We start from the raw sequence: 20,767 nt of genomic DNA, 5'->3' as shown, positions 1-20,767 counted from the left end.
CTATAGTCGACTGAACATATAGCAGTGGAGACTTAAATAATTATCTATTGAGTTTACAAATGTTTACCCCTAATAGCCACTCTATACAAATTATGTACAAGTAGAAGGTGCTCATGTACCACTAATGGTACGCATACAATAGCCGAATTGGTGATTGTCATGGCATTTACGTTATTTTAAAGTTCAGGGTGTGTAATGATGCATACACTGCCCTTCCTAATGTATTGTTTCCCTCATATGGATTCCAAATAAAACATACAAACAACAGGATTTCACACTTTTTTATTCAGCCTCCCATTGTTTCTTACTGTCTTACAGCAGTTAACGCAATTGTATTGCAGTTGTTTAGTCATGTGCAAGTCAATATTAACTTCAAACCACATCTTTAAAAACCCTGTTTTAAAAGAAAGAAAAAGCAACATTAGCACAAACACGAGGAACAAAAGCATGAAGCAAACAGAGACAGTAGTATTACTACAATGGGTCTGGGCTCAGTCACTGTCAGCAAATACAAGTTGAAACCAACACTACTCAAAACACAGCAACGACAATGACCTGTGGGAGTTACACGGAATAAAACACACCCGTTTTAAATCACTATAAAATATTAGTATCACATCAAAACTAGCTTCATAAGAGCTGGCATGATTTGGTAAACTGTGAGGCTTGAAGGTTTAACACTGGTCTGACTTAACGGGAATGAAACATCTGCATGAATGTGTGTGTGTAAGCAGTGTGTTAGTGTAGCCAGTTTGCAGCAATGGCATGCTGTGTATGTGTGTATGTGTGTGAATGTGTGGGTGGGTGGTTCCGGTGGTTTAATTGACCACAGCAGATGAACACATCTTGTTGATTCCACATGCGTTGGACCCTCTGTACAGGTAGTAGTAACCCTGAGTGACAGAGAAAATAAAACATTTAGAATTGAATACATTTGACTTGCTGTATGTGGATAGAACATGACGTTCTGGAAGGTTGTTTCTCACTTGTTCTCCGTAATCCTCCCCCCAGCTGTTTTTGATGGCCCAGAAGGGGATGCCTTTACCTGAAAACACAAAAACATCCAAGAATACATTTAACTGCATTATCATTCACAAAAGCATTATTGTGTGCATGGATGCATCGAACTAACTGGATCAGGGAAAATAAAGTGGAGTTAAAAATACTTACGCTGTCCGTACCCGACCATCAGCACAGCATGGTCGATCATCCAGGGGTTGCAGAAGATCTTCAAAGGATGTGAGACGCCCTTCCTGTAGAACTACAACATCAAAAGACTGTTTAACTGAAAGAAATGTGCTTGATTTCCACTTACAGCAAAAGTTAAATACTGTTTCACTGGATGTTACTGGGGATTGAAAAGTCTTTAGGATTCATGAATGTGTTATAATCATGATTATCTCTTGGTATATTGACAAAAGTGCTTCGCAATAGATTGTATCAGGCTCTTTAGATAATGAGAAATCTGTAAATTAACACAAATTGAACAAACCCACATTTGCAGTTTAATTGCAGGTGCTTAATGTAGTTAAAGATTTCTGCAATTCTTTCTAACTTCACATATTAACATGAATAAGAGGAAATTGTCGTGCATGTGGTGTCAGTTGACATATGGTGGCATTGGACCGAATGTGAACAAACTCTCATCTGACAACAAAAATAACCACAAAAGCCCCTGTATGACGTCCCTCATGTATTGCATGAAGTGTGGGGAAACTGTTTTTGCACTCTTTGCACAACTTTGCTGAACACAAGTCGAAGTCGTCTCAGACTCTTTTCATGTTGTGGTACTTCCACATGTTCTGTTGCAGTCACATCGACTGGGTTCCTTGACCAATCAGGGTTTTTACTACAATATTCATCAGAAAAATAAATAAATGCAGACAGGAACTGAAGCACTGTTCATATACTTTTATCTTAGTAACTACATGGCAAACTTAGGGAGTTTTTCTTAAATTACAAATTTTCTCCCCGATTTGCCACTTAAGCCAATTTCTGCACATCCTAAAGAAATTACATAAAAAATAAAACTCACTTGCATGAACAAATGTATCACATGGCATGACGGTCGAGAAAATGTATGCTCTATTAGAGTAAAGAATATCTGATAAGATTGAGTCTGGGAAGTATATATATGATTTGTAGTTGTGTTGCAGTGACAAAAGTACTAACCTGCATGGCGAAAGCATTGAGAGCCACGGAGACGGGTCCATTCTCAGCCAGCCAAGCTGCGATCGCTGAGGAGGGGAAACACTCAGATGATGAGATCATTGCTGTGAAAATGTTACTATTTGTGCATTATCTTTTAGAGCAACTTCACACTGTTCCCGCGAAAACTCTAATTCCTATAATGCATCTTTGTCAGTTTTGACGAGCTCCCTGAACTTTCTTGTCCATCTCTTCATCCCCTCTCTGCTCACTCACCCGTCTCATCCGGGGGCAGCTCCACAGAGCTGTTAATGTAGGCGACCACCTTCCTGGAGGTGAAGTCACACTTCTGCTTGTGGCCGGTGTAGGAGTAGTCGGTCTCAGTCTCCACGCCGCCTACAAAAAGACAAACCTCCATCTGTTCAGCATGAATATCACTGAGATGCAGGCCTTTAAAATATGCCCACAGTTGAAAATTTTTACCAGCATTTCCATCTTACCCAGCTTCTCGAGAGCTTCGTAAGCGTTTGATGGCAGCCCTCCTCTGCACGCCTGATCCAGCCCGTCACAGTCCACCAGCTCTGAGGACGACAAGCCAATGAAGGAGTCGAACTATGCTTCGGAAAACAGCAGGAAGTCATTGGACAACTGTATCATCTGTGCCTCTATGGCTGGTGTGTGTGTGTGTGTGTGAGAGAGAGAGAGAGAGAGAGAGAGAGAGAGAGAGAGAGAGAGAGAGAGAGAGAGAGAGAGAGAGAGAGAGAGAGAGAGAGAGAGAGAGAGAGAGAGAGAGAGAGAGAGAGAGATGCACCTTGTTCAGAAAGAGAGAGCAATGATCCATTCTTCAGGAACCACTGGCCTTCAATGTTACCAATCACCGAAAATGCCCAGCAGGATCCACACATACCCTGTAACACACACACACACACACACACACACACACACACACACACACACACACACACACACACACACACACACACACACACACACACACACACACACACACACACACACACACACACACACAGGTCAGGGTGGAGTAGTAAGAACAATCATTCATTCATTTCGTTCATTTATGAGGGGTGAGTGTGGGGGGGTGAGGGTGGGGGGGTGTTGGCACCTGGTTTTTAACAGGATTGACAGCCCCATGATCACGCCAATCCCAGCTGTCGGGGGCGGGGTCCTGAGCAGGATGAGCTGGTTTCATTGGTTGATGAAGAGTCCACTGACTCAACAGTGGGTTTAAGTAATTTGAGCGAAACTCATCCTCTGGAGAAAAGCAGAAGGAAACAAGTCAGACCTTTACACACACACACACACACACACACACACACACACACACACACACACACACACACACACACACACACACACACACACACACAGAGAAAACACGCAATCACATACCAGTCAGATCACTGAACTTGGTGACTCCGTACTCAGCTGAGCCCTGATCCAGAGACTGAAGTGTCTCTGCAGTCTTCAGGTTCTCGTGGAAGATGCCCAAACGACGGTTGGCCTCTGAAAAATTTACATACACACAGTCTGTTAAACATAATTGCACACTCAGTGGGTGTGTATGTGGTTTGGGTTTTCTGTGGAATGTGGAATGTGATTCATCTATGTGGACATGAATGTGTTGGTGTAGGTTACAGTGACCACACCAACAACGGGGTGGAAAGAAGTGCAGTGAAAACAGTGTGAGAGGCCAGTGGAGCAACAGATGTGAAGATAAAACTTAAAGATGGCTCTCACAGACTTTCTGAATTGATTAATCACTGTCAGATGTGTGTGTTAATGTGAAAATGTGCGGTATGGTACAATTGAAAGCAAAAAACCCAACACAAAACACGTTGGACCCTCATTCCGTAGATTATTGTGCATTCGTGGTTAAAACAAGATTAACTCCTACATATTTTCCACCTCCAGAGACTTTTTAGTTGGCAGGTACATGCATATCATCTGTGTCTTATTTTAAACCTTCTAGCTCAGACTCAAGGTGCTTGGTGTCAATAACAAACTGAGGTTTTGACTGTATCAGGCTGTAGTTAGAACTATATTGAGACTGTGTGTGTGTGTGTGTGTGTGTGTGTGTGTGTGTGTGTGTGTGTGTGTGTGTGTGTGTGTGTGTGTGTGTGTGTGTGTGTGTGTGTGTGTGTGTGTGTGTGTGTGTGTGTGTGTGTGTGTGTGTGTGTTTGCGCCCTGTGGTGGACTAATGACCTGTCCAGAGTCTGACTTGCTGGATAACGTGCTGTAGAAGATGATGTATTTATGTCTGTATTAGTGATTCATGCAAAGGCTGATGAATAATGTGCAATATATCTGACCTATGTCTGATATTCATATGCGATATCTGCCTATTTAGATGGTTGTTGTTTTTTTCTATGTAAGCAGATGTGACTGTACTGACTTCTGGGACTATTTTCCTAAAAGAGACGATTAATTGGAGGTTATGTATGCCCAGACATGTGTTTTTTGAGTTTGGTTTTATTGTGTTGTTGTCTTGCAGTCTGCTTACTTTCTGATGCCTTCGATGATTTTGTGTTGCTTTGTTTTTATTTTGCTGTCTGTTTCCTGTTAGATTTGCTTTGTTTACCTTCTATAAACGTGTCCTATGCTTTTATGAATACTCTCTTGCTCCAAAAAATATCATTATGTTTCTCATTATTCCTCATTTAAGTGAAAAGTGCCCTATTTTATCTTGTGTTTATTCACATGGTTTACGGTGTAGATTTATGTGCACATCACACGTAGATGGCGTCAAACTTCAAACAAATATAGGTATCAATGTATAGAGTTGAAGTTGCACTGACTGATACCAAAGGTTCAACACTGACTCAGATTGAGCTATTTAAAGTATGTTTAAACGTTCACTCCGACACAAAACAATAAGAGTTCAGTGCATCCAGATAGGAATGTGGCGCTCCATGTTTGACCCTGTTTGGTGTGTACACATGTAGCTTCACTCACCCTCCTGGCTGCTGTAAACTTTATTGTATTTCACCATGAACTCTTTAAACTGGCCCAGCAGCTCCACAGATTCCTACCAGTAGAAAAGACACAAAATCAACAACATGCTGCCTTATCCTTAATCTCAGGTTCACATTGATTAGAGCAGTTTACACAGCAAACAGGCTGACGGCGGCCATAGCAGGCATTTTTTGGACTGTACTGTCTCTGATCAAACTACCATGCTATTTCTTCATTTCTTTTTACCTCCAGAGGTTGGTGGGTGGATGAATCCTCCACCTTGTTGCTCTCTTCTGGTTCAGATTCAACTGATGAAAGACACATACACAAATACATTGTAACTGTCACTGCAATAATCACCGATATTTACATTTCCGTGTGCTCAAAGAATGCATGGACTTCATGAGTTACGGCACATCAGGCTGTAGAACAGTTCTTTACATGACTAACTGAAGATGAGAAACAAAAACCCATATTTAGCCCTGAATATATTTTTCTGCGGCATACAGATTTTGTTTATATGTCTAATTACAGCAGGAATAAAACAAATATGACTGGATCTATCCATGCCTGACATATAAGCAAAAATACTTTTTGATCAGCATGAATTATCAAGCAAAACAAGCGAATGAAAAATAGGTGTTCATTGTAAACCGTAGCTGTGTTATTAATGTGACAGAAAGCAACGGATCGTAAAAGGAAGATGACTGATTTATTGGGCTGACATACCTTTTGGTTGGCACTTCTGTTTGAGCAGTGTAGAAGTGTCCTGCCAAGGAATGTCCCACACCTCGAACAAGCAAATCTCTGTCTGAATTAAACAACAAACACATACGTAATAATGCATAACATGGGATAAGGAAAATAGAGGTTAATGAGCTTTTACAATATGTATTCAATAAATGAGAGAAATTACATGACACATGGATGATTTAATAAACTTTTTCTCAACAGATCCATATAAGTGACATAAAAATAGTGTTTCTCTTTGTTTGTGACTGTCATGAAAACTAGAACAAAAAAATATTTTTATACGTCTGAGTTGAATAGGCATGTCACGTGTAAAGGATTATGCTTCGAGTCACTCTTAGTCAGAGTCAAGTCACAAGATCATCTGGCTGCTGACTTCACTGCTGAAAACGACAAGAATACTCTGCCGCAATAACAGATCAATGCTCAGATGGAGGCACACACAAAAACATTTCAATTGATAAGTGAAGTGTGTCATTTAAAAAACCACAGCCTATTTTTACACACGCACACACACACTCCCTACCTTGAGCTTATGTGACTCAGGATAAAAGTCACATGTCCTGAGCATAGCAGTCTTCTTACATTGAGTGTTGCTCACTTCCACTGTTAAAGTGTATCTGATTCCTTTAACCAGCTGGAAAACAAACACAAATGCAAATTAAATATACAGAGGGGAAATCTTTAATGAAGAATAGAATAGAATAGACTAGAATAGAATAGAATAGAATAGAATAGAATAGAATAGAAATAATGTATTAATCCCAGAGTTGCTCCCCACAGAATGTAAGTTAAAATATTAATAGAAAGAATAACAATTCAATATGTAATATTAAATATTATCATGTACAATGCTTAACGGTGACTAGTATACGCACAGAATGAAATTTAAAGCATAAACACAACAAATATTGTTTTCAGGGAAGAGTTATAGTTTACATAGTCCCCATATATGATTTCAACTTTGCCAATAATAAAGAGTGTATTCAGATCACATTCCCAGTGACAATGTGTTTTATTGTTGTGAATCTAATGGTCAATGTCCTGCATGCTGAATGGATAAACTGTCGAGCTATAGAAAGCAAATTTATGCTCAATGGTGTTACTTCCGCCCGAAATTAAAACATGCCTTTATCGGCGGTTTATGATTAGCTATAGATTATATAACCTCGTGAAAATATAGATATACGTCTGTGTACAGAGAACAAAAATTGAATTTAATGAGTTTTGTATCAATAGGAACATAAGTTATTGTTTCTCACGTCCAGTTTATACTTTTATTTTGGAGGCGAGCCGCCGTTTTCCGGTCCGGGGGAGCTAATGGTTGCTAACTGACGCAGCTTTAAATCTCTCCCGGTCTGTCTGTTGTTTACATTTATGACGACGTTATACAACGATGAATAACTATAGTTTAATTACCACACCAGTTTGTTGTAACAATGTATACACACTTAAACAAACAGAGGCGCTAATTTTATCGAGCTTTGTCCTGAATGCACCTGTTTGGTGGCAGAGACGAGTCGGCTGATTTTCCGGAGATGCATGGCATTGGAGCCCCGGTTATAGCGCTCCTCTGCAAAATCCAGAGCCTTCTTCAAGCCGGGGTCAGACTCCTGCAGCCGGACAGGGGAGCCGGGAGGTCCGAACAGAGGCCGGTCCAGGTCTTCGCCGAGCCCGAGCACAGCGCCCATCACGGCAGCCAGGGTCAGCCACAGGATTAAAGGACAACGGCGGGATCTGAGCTCCATGTCGTCCCCGGTGTCAGTCAGAAAGAAGGAGCGAGGTCCAGTCTGTCCGGTTAATAAGCAGAGGAGGGCTCAGTTCGTGGAAAATAAATCGATTTGAAGCCACCAGAACAGTAAGGTTCATCCAGTTTGTTGCCAAACAAATATAAGCGACTGTGGGCGTAGACAAGCCTTTTAATGAGGGGCGTGTTTAAAACCAAGCACACTGCGTGCGCCGACAGAGACGTCGTCTGGCGGAGTCGACGTATTGCGCGGCTGCCATCTTGGATGGGGCTCCCATGGGCACAATTATCTGTGCAGTAGCGGGTGACATCATGGAGGCGGAGGAAGAAGTTTCCAGGGATGATGATGGAGATGACCCAGGTGATGCTGAGGGCGACCAGAGGGACCCGGCTGGAAGTGATGTGTGAGCCAGGCTTGCTGACCAGCTGTCTGCTCCTGAAGAACTACTTTCATCTAGACAGGAAGCGCTCCACATGTAGTCATGTTCTCTAGTCATGTGGAAATATATGTAGATAGAAGGATGAAAACAGAGAGATCGACAGAGCGATGTAAATATGTTATTCATCTTTTGCAACACTGCTGTCCTTGCTTTGACAAACTTAACCATATGACTGTAAATAATTGTCGTGCAGTGTTTCTTCTTTACTTCCCTTTACTTCCTTCTCTGGTCAGTGTTTGTGTCAGGCGACAGCGCCCCTAGCAGCTGTTGTAATTGCATGACATTTTACAGATGGTTTGGTCCGGTCCGAGTCCCGGACTATCCAATGTGAAATGCCCGAGTCTGAACTCGTGGCAGCTGGCCAACAGAAGGCCCTAAGACACCGCCTCCCCTCAGGCCCAGAAGCAGAAAAAAATAAAATGAAATAAGATAAATTGATGAACTGTAATAATGACCATTATATTTATCCCAACAAACTAACAATGGGCCTTGAATTGTATGGGCTTCATTTTTATTAGATAATCTACAATAAAAGAGAGGATTTCTTGATTTCTCTCTGTCTCTGTCTGTCTGTCTGTCTGTCTGTCTGTCTGTCTGTCTGTCTGTCTGTCTGTCTCTCTCTCTCTCTCTCTCTCTCTCTCTCTCTCTCTCTCTCTCTCTGTGTCTGTCTGTCTGTCTCTCTCTCTCTCTCTCTCTCTCTCTCTCTCTCTCTCTCTCTCTCTCTCTCTCTCTCTCTCTCTCTCTCTCTCTCTCTCTCTCTCTCTCTCTCTCTCTCTCTCTCTCTTAGCTACAGGTCAGGTTCAACTTTCAGCATTATTGTTATCTAAAAAAGTTGTTATAAACGTGGTTTATAAACACAACTGTATTTAAATTAAGTTAACACTGGCTGAATTGAAGAATAATGGAGAGCCTCACCAAAGAAATTTGCCGCCACTGTTCAGTAGTAAGGACAAATATGACCTGATATTTTAGTCTAGAATGACCCTGCATTCACTTTTACCCTACAATTAACAGTACAACCTTACTAAGTACTATGGACGGATATCCGACACAAGTCCCACTCATTCTCAGTTGATCCTGGATCTGTCTCCTTTCGTAAACTTGGATTCCGTCACCATCTCACCACCAGTGGTAACTGGCCTCTTTTGCAACAATTCAGTTGGAGGACTTCTCTCTAGCAAAGACCAGATTGGCCTTTTCCCCGTGCATGTTTCGGTCCTGATCATGGTGGTGAGAGGGATGTTGGAATCCGGTTTGAAGAACCAAGCTGTCGGGATAAATTCCTATTAAAACTAAATAATAATTGTGTTATTGACTCATTTGTGAATGACCCATCCCTGAGATCTACAGAGTACCGGTGTCCATGATAATAAATTTGAATCCCAATTCTAATGTTCTACCTCTCCAGAAGCAACAATTTCTATATTTTTTAAATGAACAAATTTGATAATTGTTTAATCTTCACACATAATTTGTTCCATAGTTTTACTCCACCAAACTTTTCAAGGTGGTGCAAACTTTATAAGTTTTCCAATGTAAGTTTCCCTTTAAACCGCAATCTTTCACTCTTTCACAGAACAATTTCTGAATGTTCCCCGGTAAGAATTTATTCTTTGCTTTATACATTATTTGAATAGCTTCCACAAGGTCCGTGAATTTTAAAATTTTTGATTGTAAGGATAGTCGGTATATGTGTTCACGAAAGCCAACATTGTTTAAATCTTTGTAATGAATTTGCCTAAGTATAACATTTCATAGAAAAAATGTCCCATTTTCACAAGCCCAGGGGTCAGCGAGCTTCAACACTCAGAGCCATTTGGACCCGTTTCCCACTGAACAGAAACTCTAGGAGTCACAAAACCTGAACTCTGGACATAAAAATGAAGATATCACTGTAGATATCAAGTTTAACTGCAATGCTATGGAAAAATACTGTGGAATGGCGGATAAAGATAATTGGGCCACATGGTGGAGCAGCGGTTAGTGCTCTCACCTCACAGTGAGAAGGCCATGGAGTTTGTGGAATTTTCATGTTCAATGAAAATAATGTATTATCCTATGTCATTTCTATGAATTTTTCTAATCTGTCATTGAAGAGTTTTTCTAGGATTTAGGAGAATTGTGGGAGAAGAAAAACATGTCTGTAATTTGTGAGGTGGTGTCTTTCGCCGTATAACTTTAGCAGTTTTCATTTTAACTGTATGTTGTGTTGATCTGTTGATCCTCAAATTTAACACATGAAGACCTCATCATAACTGTGCGAGCAATGGTACAAAAACTCGGTGCTGATCATTTTCCCAGTGGGAAAATTCAAAAGTTTCAATCTTGTGAAGCAACTTTACATACTGCAGTTTTCATCAAAAAGTAAAGGCTGCTGAAACAATATGATGTGCACATTTAAGCACCAGATGGAGACAAAATACTATTTTTGGGTTGTTTCTCCTGGAAATTTCACTTTTATTTTGAAAGTTGTAGACCTCCAAAAATGGTATAACATTGATAATAATAATAATAATAATAATAATAATAATAATAATAATAATAATAATGCAAAACAATATTTTTTTTCCTCATGAGTAAAGGCTTCACCGGTGTATTATAATGCAATACATATTGTGTTGCGTTTTGGAGCAAAAATTGTGCACAGCCTGACTTACTGAACAAAGATTGTAAGTACATCAATGCATAGTTTATGCTTTTACTACAGAAGGGTGTTTCCGGAAGGTACGTCGTTGCTTCCGGAAAAGGCCAGCCCTGCACTGCTCACTGTTTGCACCGCTAGCACACATCTGTTGCTAAAGCTAACGTGTTCCACCACAAATCTCACACAGGAGAACCAGCTAGTTATCGCGTCATGACGACAGTGCCGCCGTGAACGTTATGACTAGTTTATATCCCGGACTGAAGCTGAATTCTTAGCGGCAGACATGGAGACTCGGGGGATTGAAGACATGTTTGACTTTCGTCGGTAAGTCAGTTAGCATCGAGTTCACGCCGAGCTAACTGTAGGTAACCGGAGGCTCGTGCTAATTAGCCACAGCTGCGTTAGCAGTCCTTTCTGGGAGGCTTAGATTCATTAAATCGATTCAGTGCATAACATTTGTCGGTTGATAGTCAGCTAATGTGCTCGAGGTGTCCAAACTGAAATGATTCTAACATAAGACCTTTAGCGAAAACGTTATGATGCTAACGTTAATCATGTACATCGTCTTATTTAACAGCTAATTTCATCATTTAGCAGTTCACTAGACTGATAATAACTTAAGTTGTTTTCACCTTTTCATACCCAGAAAGGAAGGTCACCGACTTGTAGATGGCGCGAACGACTTGATTATTACCCACAGATTTACATAATAGAAATTCATTTTCATCAAATACTGTCTTAATGGACCATATTTAACCGACGGGGGGAATTAAGGCCTGTGTTTGAATCAATAGTGACGTTTTCTTGCCGGTCAATGGGTGACACGTATATAAATGAGAAAAACGAAAGTTGAGGGTCACAAGGGGCTGAACTTGTTATCAGTGTTGGAGATGTTTTCCTGAAGGAGGTTCTGCATTTTTAATCAGTAGTTTGCAGTCATTTGCAGGAGCTGAGTGTTTGTATATGCTCACTTTTACCCCAGGTGGCCAAAAGTATTGTGTACAAATATGTTATTGTGGACTTATTATTGAATACAAATACATTTACTTGGGATGTCCCAAACTGGATATGCTTCATTCTTATCACTATACATTATATGTAACTAAACAATTGAACAATACATATAAGATAGCCTTTAAAGTCTTCACAACATGTTGTAGTTGATAATTGATTATTAGCATAAAAGTAGGGTCAATGTTCACATTTCTTCATATAGGTTACTTCATGCTCCAACAAACTTTAGTTGGCACTGACAGCTGCATCCTTTGTGATTCCCATGAGATATCCAGAAATCACAACACAATCTAGAGTGTATGCTTTTGTACTTCCTGATTATTCTACCTGGTGTTTCAGACAGATGTTAGTTACCATTTTAAATGTTGTAATTCTGAACCAATTTCTCTGTCAGAGCTGGTATTTCATGTGTGTCACTATTTATGAGGGAACCATTGCCACTGGGGTTTTTTTTGTTGTTTTTTACAGATTAATGGTTTTAATAATTTATAGCACAATCCAATGTATTGACATACTGGATGGTGTAGGTTATTATTTAAATGAACAAAATTCACAAAACCATCTTAATTCACATTGATGTACAATTAAGGAGAAGCGTTTACTGCTACAGCGATAGTTTGTTTTGTAATCTCATTCTTACTATAGGGCTTGTATTATTTGTTGTTCATGATATGCACTCATTGACCACATTAGGCACACTTTGCTTTTAACTGCCAGATCTTCTGAGATTTGACTCCATATTGACTTGAAAGCATCATCCACCTTCTGCAGATTTGTCTGCTGCACCTTTTTAACATGACTCTCCTGTTGCACCACATCCTTAAGGCGCTCCGCTGGTATTTACATTTGTTATGAAGTCATTGTCATGCTCTGAAAACCAGTGCGACATGATTTTTTTATTTGGTATTATCCTGCTGGAAGCAGGCTTTGGAGGATCATCCGCCGTGGTTATAAACGGACAGGGCATGGTCAGCAACAGCATTCACGTAGACTTTTGGTTTTGACCCATGATCAGTTGTTACTAATGAGAGTAAATGGGCCTTGACACAGGGGCTGCATGAGATCAGGTCTATATGCAATAATCTCATCAAGTATGACTTTTGATAAATACAAGCACTCAAGTAGACAATATTAATATCTTTTGGCTTTGAGATTTGTTCCTTCAAATAACGGTACTTTTGCATGAATGCGCAGTGCTTTAGAATGTCAATTTTCACAGTTCAGTCAGTCTCGAGATAAATATTTTGCAACTATTGATATACAGATAAAAAAAAAATAAGTGGTGCAGCACGACTCGATACCACTCGGAGTAGTCAGAGCCATTGATGTATTGCAGGATCGGTCCATGCTTTGAGGGTTTTTACCTCCTTCTGAGGTGACTATCTGAATGTAGCTGCCTAAATCCAGACTCACCACGTTGAGCCATCTCTAACCGCTGTGGTCATTCTCCTCTGACCTCTTGTATTCTTCCCCAGTGAACTGTCTCTCATTGGATAGTTTACCCTTTTCTGACCATACTCTGTTACCCCTACAGATGAGATGACTTTGCATTACAGTCAATCCTTTCCATGGTTGCATGCCTAATGCGTTGCTTCTGACGTGTGATCGGCTGGTGAAATTTTTGAAAACAGGCATAATGTAATAGGAGGATTATAAAAGTAGATTTTCTGTAATAGTCAAATTTCAGCTCCTATGTATATATGTGTTGTTTTACCCCCTCAGTCGTGCCCACCATTTACAATGTTTTAACCTGTGATTGTGTTTCTCTACACAGGTTTCCCAAAGATGCCGTTATTCTTCTGCTCCTGCTTATTTACTTTCCAGTTGGCATTTGTTTGATGCTAATACGGATTTTCGTTGGTGTTCATGTGTTCCTGGTCAGCTGTGCACTTCCGGAAAGTTTTGTTAGAAGGCAAGTATGGCAGTAATCTCCTTTGTCATCATAGCATCAGTTGCTGCAGCAACAGTTCATTCATTAATAATGATAAGGCTTCCCATTATAATTGAGTTTCAAGTAGTATGAGAAATCTCAGAGAAACAGTGGTTGTCCTTGCTAATACAAGTTACCATTTCTCTATCATAATCCCATTAAAGGTAGTTGACCCTTGGACTTGGGCTTCTTTCGCAGTTTATCACTGCTTTATATTTCATAACATCGTAACCTCTAATTAAGGTGAATAACTGGTCAGTATGCCAGGGTGATGCATTGTTCTGTCAATTTTGTGGTAAATAAAGGTCATTACTGAACTTTGTATTAATGGCATAGTGTGTGTAAACCGAGAGTTTAACGTACCAACAGTTACAGATATGCATTGCTCATTAGGTTGGACCATGGTATGATGTTATTAGGATGTGTACTTTGGCTGTAATTATTTAGCTGCATGTTTCCATTCACATCTCTCCACTCACTTTCAGGTTTATTGTGAGAGTTATGTGCTCCGTCCTGGGGATGCATGTAAGACAGAGGAACCCCCGCTCCAGAGACAAGAACACCAAACTCTTCATATGCAATCATGTGACAGAGTTCGACCACAACATAATCAACCTCCTGACTGCATGTAATACTGTGAGTGCTTAACTTTACCCTTTGTCCTTGCTGAAACTCTGCTGCACTGCGTACTTTTAGACGAGTCGGCTTAGAAAGATTGCAACATGCTTGTTGCACCAGTCAGCGTGAGGCGCTGCCACCTCAGTCTGCATCAACACTGTTGAATATTGTTCACATTCCTCTCAGGTTTAATCCTGCCTTATGATGACAATGATGTTTGTATGGATATCTGTGCAACTGGGCTTATACCCTACAGACCAACACATCCACTAGAAATGGATTATCAAATCGGAGTTAGCAAGTACATCATGTTTTACACACGCTATATGCCAGATATTGGGCACGTCTCTGATAAAACTTAGTGAAGCTGCAGACACAGCGAATCCTCTTATATCCATCAACAATCTTCATTATGCTATCAACATGTTTCTCTCATCAAATGGAGGAACTTTGAACGGGACACTGGCTGTTGTTTATTGGGATGACACTAACCTTGATGTCTTAAGCCTTTTATTTCAGACTCATCAAACGTGTTTAAAATGTCAAAAAAAAAAGTGGTAAAAGCACAGTTTTTATGTGGTTTCAGCAAATATATTTTTGACGTATAGGGTATGTTGAGAAACAAAGTGAATGTGTTTAAACAGACTTTGTGCTACGTTGTTTCCTTTTCTTTGGGTTTTCTTAATGTAATGAAGACATATTGTTTTTAAAGATGACATTCATGTCAGTTTTGTATCTGAACCACTGAATGCAGCAGTGACTCTAATGTGGGTGCTGGTGGATAATGGCATCATGTGTGTCTGTTACGTTTTATATTTTACTCTTAATTCCAGCAATCACTCCTCATAGACGCTTGTTCTTTCTTTGTGCTCCTCAGCCCCAGTTAGAAGGCTCCACAGGCTTCATGTGTTGGGCGCGGGGCTTCATGGAGGTCCACTCAGCCTTCGGACATGGTGCAATGGGAGAGTCTCTGCAGCGGTACTGTGCCACTGAAGGCACCACGCCCTTGCTGCTGTTTCCTGAAGAGGACACCACAAATGGCCGTGCTGGTCTGCTCAAGTTCAGGCAAGTCCAAACACTTCTGTAGGCTGGGATCATGCGCTCGTTCTTCTGGCTGAGGGGAGCACGTCTCTGTGCTGTGTGGAGAAACCTTTTGGGCTGCATTACCTGGAGGTTTGACCTGCTGTAAAAGCCATGAGCCACTGTGCCAGCAATTCTTCGGTTTCTGATGGACATTCGTTCACAGTAATCAAGAACGTTAGTCATTGAGCAGAGCAGCAGCTGTTGGGGATTTATCTGTTTTTGCAGATTGAAACAGTTTTGGCTTCACACCACTGACTTTGGTTGTAAAGCAAAGCCGTAAATTAATGAAGCCAGCCACAAATTACCATTCCTCTTTCACCACACTTTGAGATACAGATGAATTACTTTGGCGGTTGATTCTCACCAACTAATTTCCCTCTGGATTTGGAGGGAAATTAGTTTAAGGCAATGAAAACTGTTCCAAAATTGATTCATTCCTACCATTTATTCGAGGTAGCTCATATCCAGGAGTACTGTGTCTCCCTTTAGGAAACAGAACCAGAGCATGAAAAGGTAGGAGGTGAGAGAACCACCATGCTTTTGTTTAAAACTCACTCACTAAAAGTCACATCACCTTCACACTGTTTACTTCATGTGTGTCCATGATCTCTCAATAGTTCCCTTCCTGTCACTGCTGACAGGAGTAGGGATACATGAGCAGAACTGTTTTAAAATGAAAAAACTCCCAGAAAGCAGAGTTCACGTACACACAGTAAGTGCTAGATACTGGAACATGAAGTTATGTAATAAAATGTGACAGAAGCACATTTTTGACCATTTTTACACACTTATAGAAGTTGAGGAATTGAGAATACATTTATTTTTATTTTTTTTTGTAAATATGATTGAATTTATGGGATCATGTTTTTTATGTGATTTGAAAAGTGTAAACTTTGTTCTTTCCATTGTATTTTCTTGTGGAATACAGACTGAACAACATAACATCCTGAATGTGTTCTTCTTTCAGTTCTTGGCCTTTCTCACTGACCGAATCCATCCAACCTGTGGCCTTACGAGTGACCAGACCTTTGATTTCCTTGGTAATATAACTTCATATTACATTAGATAGATGCACTCACTTCAGGAAAACGTGTTTCTGCGCATTATGTAACCAAAACATTTGCAGGAATCTGTTTTGCCTCCTCGGTTGTGTGACATGGTTTCAGTGTGACTGCATTTCAGTAGTATATCACAGTCCAGCTGAAGACAGCTCCTCTCTGCTGACTTAGTTGATAAGTAGTTCCAGGGTAGGTTTTGTCCCCAGGATGCCTCCACGTGTGATCATGAATGGTAACACAATGTAATAAGCGTTGACATTGACTGTGGCGTCTTTCTTTTCTCATTCACAGAGCACGCCAGAGTCCAGCTGGCTAACGGAGCTCTTGTGGACATTCTTTGTTCCGTGTACAGTGTATTTTGTAAGGTAGTAAATAATATGTCATTATTCCTCTCTTTTGTTTCCCTCTGAAGGTAAATCTTGTAATATGTAAATCAAAACCAAAGCTGGTGAAATACTTGGCTGGACTGCAAGTAATAACTCGGGCTCATCGGCTCCAGCCAGTGATGCTGATTAATGAAGATGATCTAAAGGGTTTAGGATTAGATTTGCAGACTCAGTTTTTGATCGGGTTCCCTGGTGATTTTTCCACATTTCTGCTGCTGTAACTGAAATTTCTTCTGCTTATTTTATTCTGTATTTGCTTTCTATTTTCATTCCAGTTGGCTCCCACCTGTATCCAGACAAGACGGGGAGTCGACGCAAGAGTTTGCCAACAAAGTCCAGGAGGTAAGAAGAGTGTTTGCCAGCTTAGTGGATTCATCAGGGTTTTAGGACTTTTTGTCTTCCAAAAGGTTGATCTCAGCACAAAGAGACACTAGGGCTTCTTTCTTCACAGCTGGCATTTATTAAAACACCAGACATTATTTAGATAAAAGTACAGCTGAACCAACTTGCCATGAGTTAAAACAAACTAAACAATCGATGAAAGAATTCTCACCAGTGTCAACAGAACTCTACAAGTTGTAATAAATCAATGTAGACATATGTCAATGGTAAGGAGCCAGTGTCTTGGGGGGGGGGTTGCTCTGTCACCACTTATTGTGATTGTTGTTTCCACATTGCTCAAGGATTTCTTCTCCTCTAGGTGCTGGCTGGTGAACTTGGTTTGGTCTCCACTAAGATCACTAAAGCTGACAAAGCGGAGCACATCAAGAGGAAAAGACACACTGTCCCACAGACATCAACCAGTAAGGAGATTTTATGTTTCACCATCTGTAGCAGATTCTGCTTTCATTTGTTTATTGTTTAAACTGATCTCACTCATCTTGCTGTGTTATCTAGATGTCACATCTGGATCTATTGGTTTGGGGTTCATGGTCCAGAGTTTGGGCACAGATGATCGCAGGATTGCTAAAATGGCTCAGCAGGTGAAGGACGTGCTACCTCATGTTCCACTGAGTGTCATCACGAAGGATTTAGGTAAAACACTGAGCAAACATGTTCACGTCCAAACACACGGGACGAGATTTGCTTAAAATGCCACTTGTAATTCAAATGGTTTTCATCATGTTTACACTGGTTTCTTCACTTTACAGCAAAGACCAACTGTGTGGACACGACCATCACTAACCTGCTGGAGAACAAAGAGGAAGCTGGATTTGAAGCAACAGGGACGTCAACGTTTGGGGCTTCCAGAACGAGCTCCTACTCTTCTAGTTCTGCCACACCCTTAAAGGTTCGACAAGTCTCAGCTGACTATAAGGGAAAACTATCATTTGCACTTTGTTTTAGGAGTACTTAACTGTGTGGATTCTTTTTTTGGTGGGTAGTTGAGATATTTTTTTTTGTGTTTGCTGCTTTGATTTTATCCAGACTCTGTGTGCCATCTCAACACTTGCATAACTTTTTAAGCTTCTGTGCTTTCAGGCACTAATGCTGGATTATTTTTCACTTTAAGTTGCGACTTGCGTCTACAAACCTGAGTTGCAGTAAACCAGCAGCTTCTTGAGTTTGACACTGCGGTGGTCTGGGAGTTACTGAGGCGGACTGAGTTCAGCAAGGCTCCAGTCACTTGTTCTCATTTCTTTTACACACAAAACCAACTTCACTTAATGGAGCTACAACGTTTTGACAACCTGCCACCAGCGTTGCGAATGTCCAGGCACATCTTGACGTGGGAATGTTTTCTCTGGTGCACTTGGTCTGCAACTGGGATTTGATTGGAAGTTTGCTGTGTCAAAGGGACATTCACATAGATTGACAGAACTGATGGATTCCCAGCAGAACCCTTCCTAAAGCGTCACACTGCCTCTGGCCACTGCCTGTTAGCTTTTCTTTGTGAACCAGTTTGAACATCTGCACAACGTTTCCGTTACCAGTTTCCTGCTTTTTGTTAACGGGACCACTCCTGGTGCAGATTGGAAACAGGTCACTTCAGCTGTGGCTTTAGAGAAGCTCTGACACAGTTGTCTCTCCATTACAACTCGGCTCCTATCAGACTCGCTTAAATCTTCACTCGCCCTGGTTTTTCTGAGTTCAATTTTAAAAATAAAATATTCTTATTTACTTCGTCTGTCAGTGGTCATAATGTTAAGGATGATCAATGTATCTCACAGAAGTGAGCATGTGCTGTTGCAGAAGAATCTAATGTATATTTATCAGTGTAGCATATTATTGTGTATTTAAATCCTGTTGTTTTTGTAACTAATTGACCTTTACCCATCTTCCGTAGTCTGCTGCCAAATCTTTTGGGAAATCACCAGCTGACAGGCATTTGTCTCTTCAAGAAAGAAAAGAAGCGCTGTATAACTTTGCACGAAGGTACGTATTGCTTTTAAATCACTATACATAATCCGATAAGAAGAAAGGTTTATTTACAAGGATATAATATATTTCACACAAAGAAGAACATATAGTATATTTTTTTTATCACCCAACTGTAACTCCAGTGTGTCTGGATCCGTCATGATGCTCCGCCAAAGCCTCATTATCCTGCTGCTGTTTACAAACCAACAGTCATGCAGTATTCATTTCATCTGAGCTCTGCTTTGAATATGTGTCCTGGGTCGTGGCTGATGCTCGACACTCATACGTCTCAGCAGCAACAAGCAGTTTTATGTAAAAACAGACGTTCAGAGCTCACAGACTAAATACCAGAATGTAAATCAAACATCTGCCATTATACTAAGATTGAGCTAATTCTCCCGAAATTATTTTAAAAATGGATTGTGTTGTATTTTTAATTAAATAAATTAAAAGGAAAAAATAACCATAGAAGGCCTAAAAATTAAGAATTAAATAACAAGTTCAAGATTACCTGGATGCTTAAAATGAAGGAATAAATCAAAGTTTTGCAGATTTCAAGATCAAAGTGAGCAACTTTCTCTTGAACTGAAATTTAATTTTTTTTTTACAAATATAGAAATATATGATTAATAGAAAAAACCTTCAATGTGAACAATTGTGAAATCATTGAGACTTTAGTAGCAAGTACATTTTACGCCACATAAAACTGATAAATACACTTTATTATATTTATATCCAGAACTTCAAACAAATATTTCCCTTTTCAGGTGTCATCAAACCACAAAAGCAGCGGGGAGGGACTGCAGTAGATCCTCTTTTAAAATACTTACAACCCTCAAACTGAAATTTGCAAATATTTCCAGTTTTCAGCAAGAAAAGTAACGCCTGCTTTGACAAATGAATGAGCTACTAAGAGCCCAAGTCAATTATAATGGTGTGAACACGTATTCATTTTCCTGTATTTTTCCCAGTTTGGTCCTGATATTTCTTTTTAAAAAGTAACAAAAAACTCACTCACAGTCCCGACGACAAAATATGTAGACCGAATCACTCTGCAGCTGATTCGCTGGTGCTCAGAATCAGAGCCAATCAGAAGCAGGTTGCTTGTTGGGAGACCCTCCTCTTTCATGTTCATGCGTTTGTGTCCCGTCCTGCAGTTCATAGCTGAAGTGACATGAATGACTCTGCATTATAAAGTAAACACAGTGGATTCTGCTTTCTCTCTTCCAGACGCTACATTGAGAAACACGGATTGGATGAAGAGGACGGTCACTGAGCACACTTCAGATCAAGCCATCGTTGAAAACTTGTCAGAAGCATAGTCAACTTTGCATAGCGGTCTAATTATAAGGATGATTTTATATCCTCTCAAGCAGTCATGTCAGGACCCCCACACAGATTTTGTTGGTGACGAGTATTCAGAACATGTATAAGTTCAAGGAATGGTGATTATGCATGTGTTTAATTCTTCATTCTGGCCGATACATGATTTTGATAACAGTTTGTATTATGATCCACTGACTGTGAATCATCTATTTATTTTTATAATGTTCAGAGTTGTCGATGAAAATAAAGTTCAGCTTGACCTTGCTTTCAAGACGTTGTTTCAATCACA

At 40.3% G+C, this 20,767-nt stretch overlaps 2 protein-coding genes across 3 annotated transcripts; one reads left to right on the top strand and one right to left on the bottom strand.

The window, feature by feature from the left end:
- Positions 1-266: 266 nt before the first annotated feature.
- Positions 267-8,050, bottom strand: ctsf (cathepsin F). The gene is made up of 14 exons (XM_080465285.1): positions 7,371-8,050; positions 6,398-6,508; positions 5,851-5,932; positions 5,368-5,429; positions 5,122-5,194; positions 3,559-3,672; positions 3,272-3,420; positions 2,960-3,056; positions 2,649-2,729; positions 2,425-2,544; positions 2,173-2,237; positions 1,171-1,261; positions 987-1,045; positions 267-893 (listed from the first exon to the last, which is right to left on the bottom strand). The coding sequence occupies exons 1-14, from the start codon at positions 7,617-7,619 to the stop codon at positions 819-821; spliced, it is 1,428 nt and encodes a 475-aa protein (XP_080321411.1). The 5' UTR covers positions 7,620-8,050; the 3' UTR covers positions 267-818.
- Positions 7,828-20,767, top strand: aup1 (AUP1 lipid droplet regulating VLDL assembly factor). Of its 2 annotated transcripts, none has more exons than XM_080465287.1 (12): positions 7,828-8,167; positions 13,491-13,628; positions 14,132-14,282; positions 15,142-15,329; positions 16,315-16,387; positions 16,697-16,770; positions 17,067-17,133; positions 17,492-17,594; positions 17,689-17,826; positions 17,943-18,082; positions 19,079-19,167; positions 20,383-20,767. In XM_080465287.1, coding segments are annotated over exons 1-12 (1,209 nt in total). In that variant the 5' UTR covers positions 7,828-8,165; the 3' UTR covers positions 20,429-20,767. The 2 variants fall into 2 exon arrangements, with proteins under 2 accessions (XP_080321413.1, XP_080321412.1); XM_080465286.1 differs by lacking the exon at positions 7,828-8,167 and adding an exon at positions 10,762-11,026.

The sequence above is a fragment of the Lipophrys pholis genome (genome assembly GCF_963383615.2).
Source record: "Lipophrys pholis genome assembly, chromosome: 6".
NCBI lineage: Eukaryota > Metazoa > Chordata > Actinopteri > Blenniiformes > Blenniidae > Lipophrys > Lipophrys pholis.
The sequence above is the reverse complement of the archived record's forward strand: the minus strand, read 5'-3'. Positions and strand labels throughout refer to the sequence as shown.

Coding starts and splice junctions, on each gene's coding strand:
- ctsf (XM_080465285.1), bottom strand. CDS start 7,619: ATGGAGCTCAGATCCCGCCGTTGTCCTTTAATCCTGTGGCTGACCCTG. Junction 3,673..5,121: donor AGTTTACAGCAGCCAGGAGG/GTGAGTGAAGCT, acceptor TAAATTTTTCAG/AGGCCAACCGTCGTTTGGGC. Junction 2,545..2,648: donor CGAAGCTCTCGAGAAGCTGG/GTAAGATGGAAA, acceptor GTCTTTTTGTAG/GCGGCGTGGAGACTGAGACC.
- aup1 (XM_080465286.1), top strand. CDS start 10,986: ATGGAGACTCGGGGGATTGAAGACATGTTTGACTTTCGTCG. Junction 14,283..15,141: donor TCCTGACTGCATGTAATACT/GTGAGTGCTTAA, acceptor TGTGCTCCTCAG/CCCCAGTTAGAAGGCTCCAC. Junction 15,330..16,314: donor GCTGGTCTGCTCAAGTTCAG/GCAAGTCCAAAC, acceptor TTCTTCTTTCAG/TTCTTGGCCTTTCTCACTGA.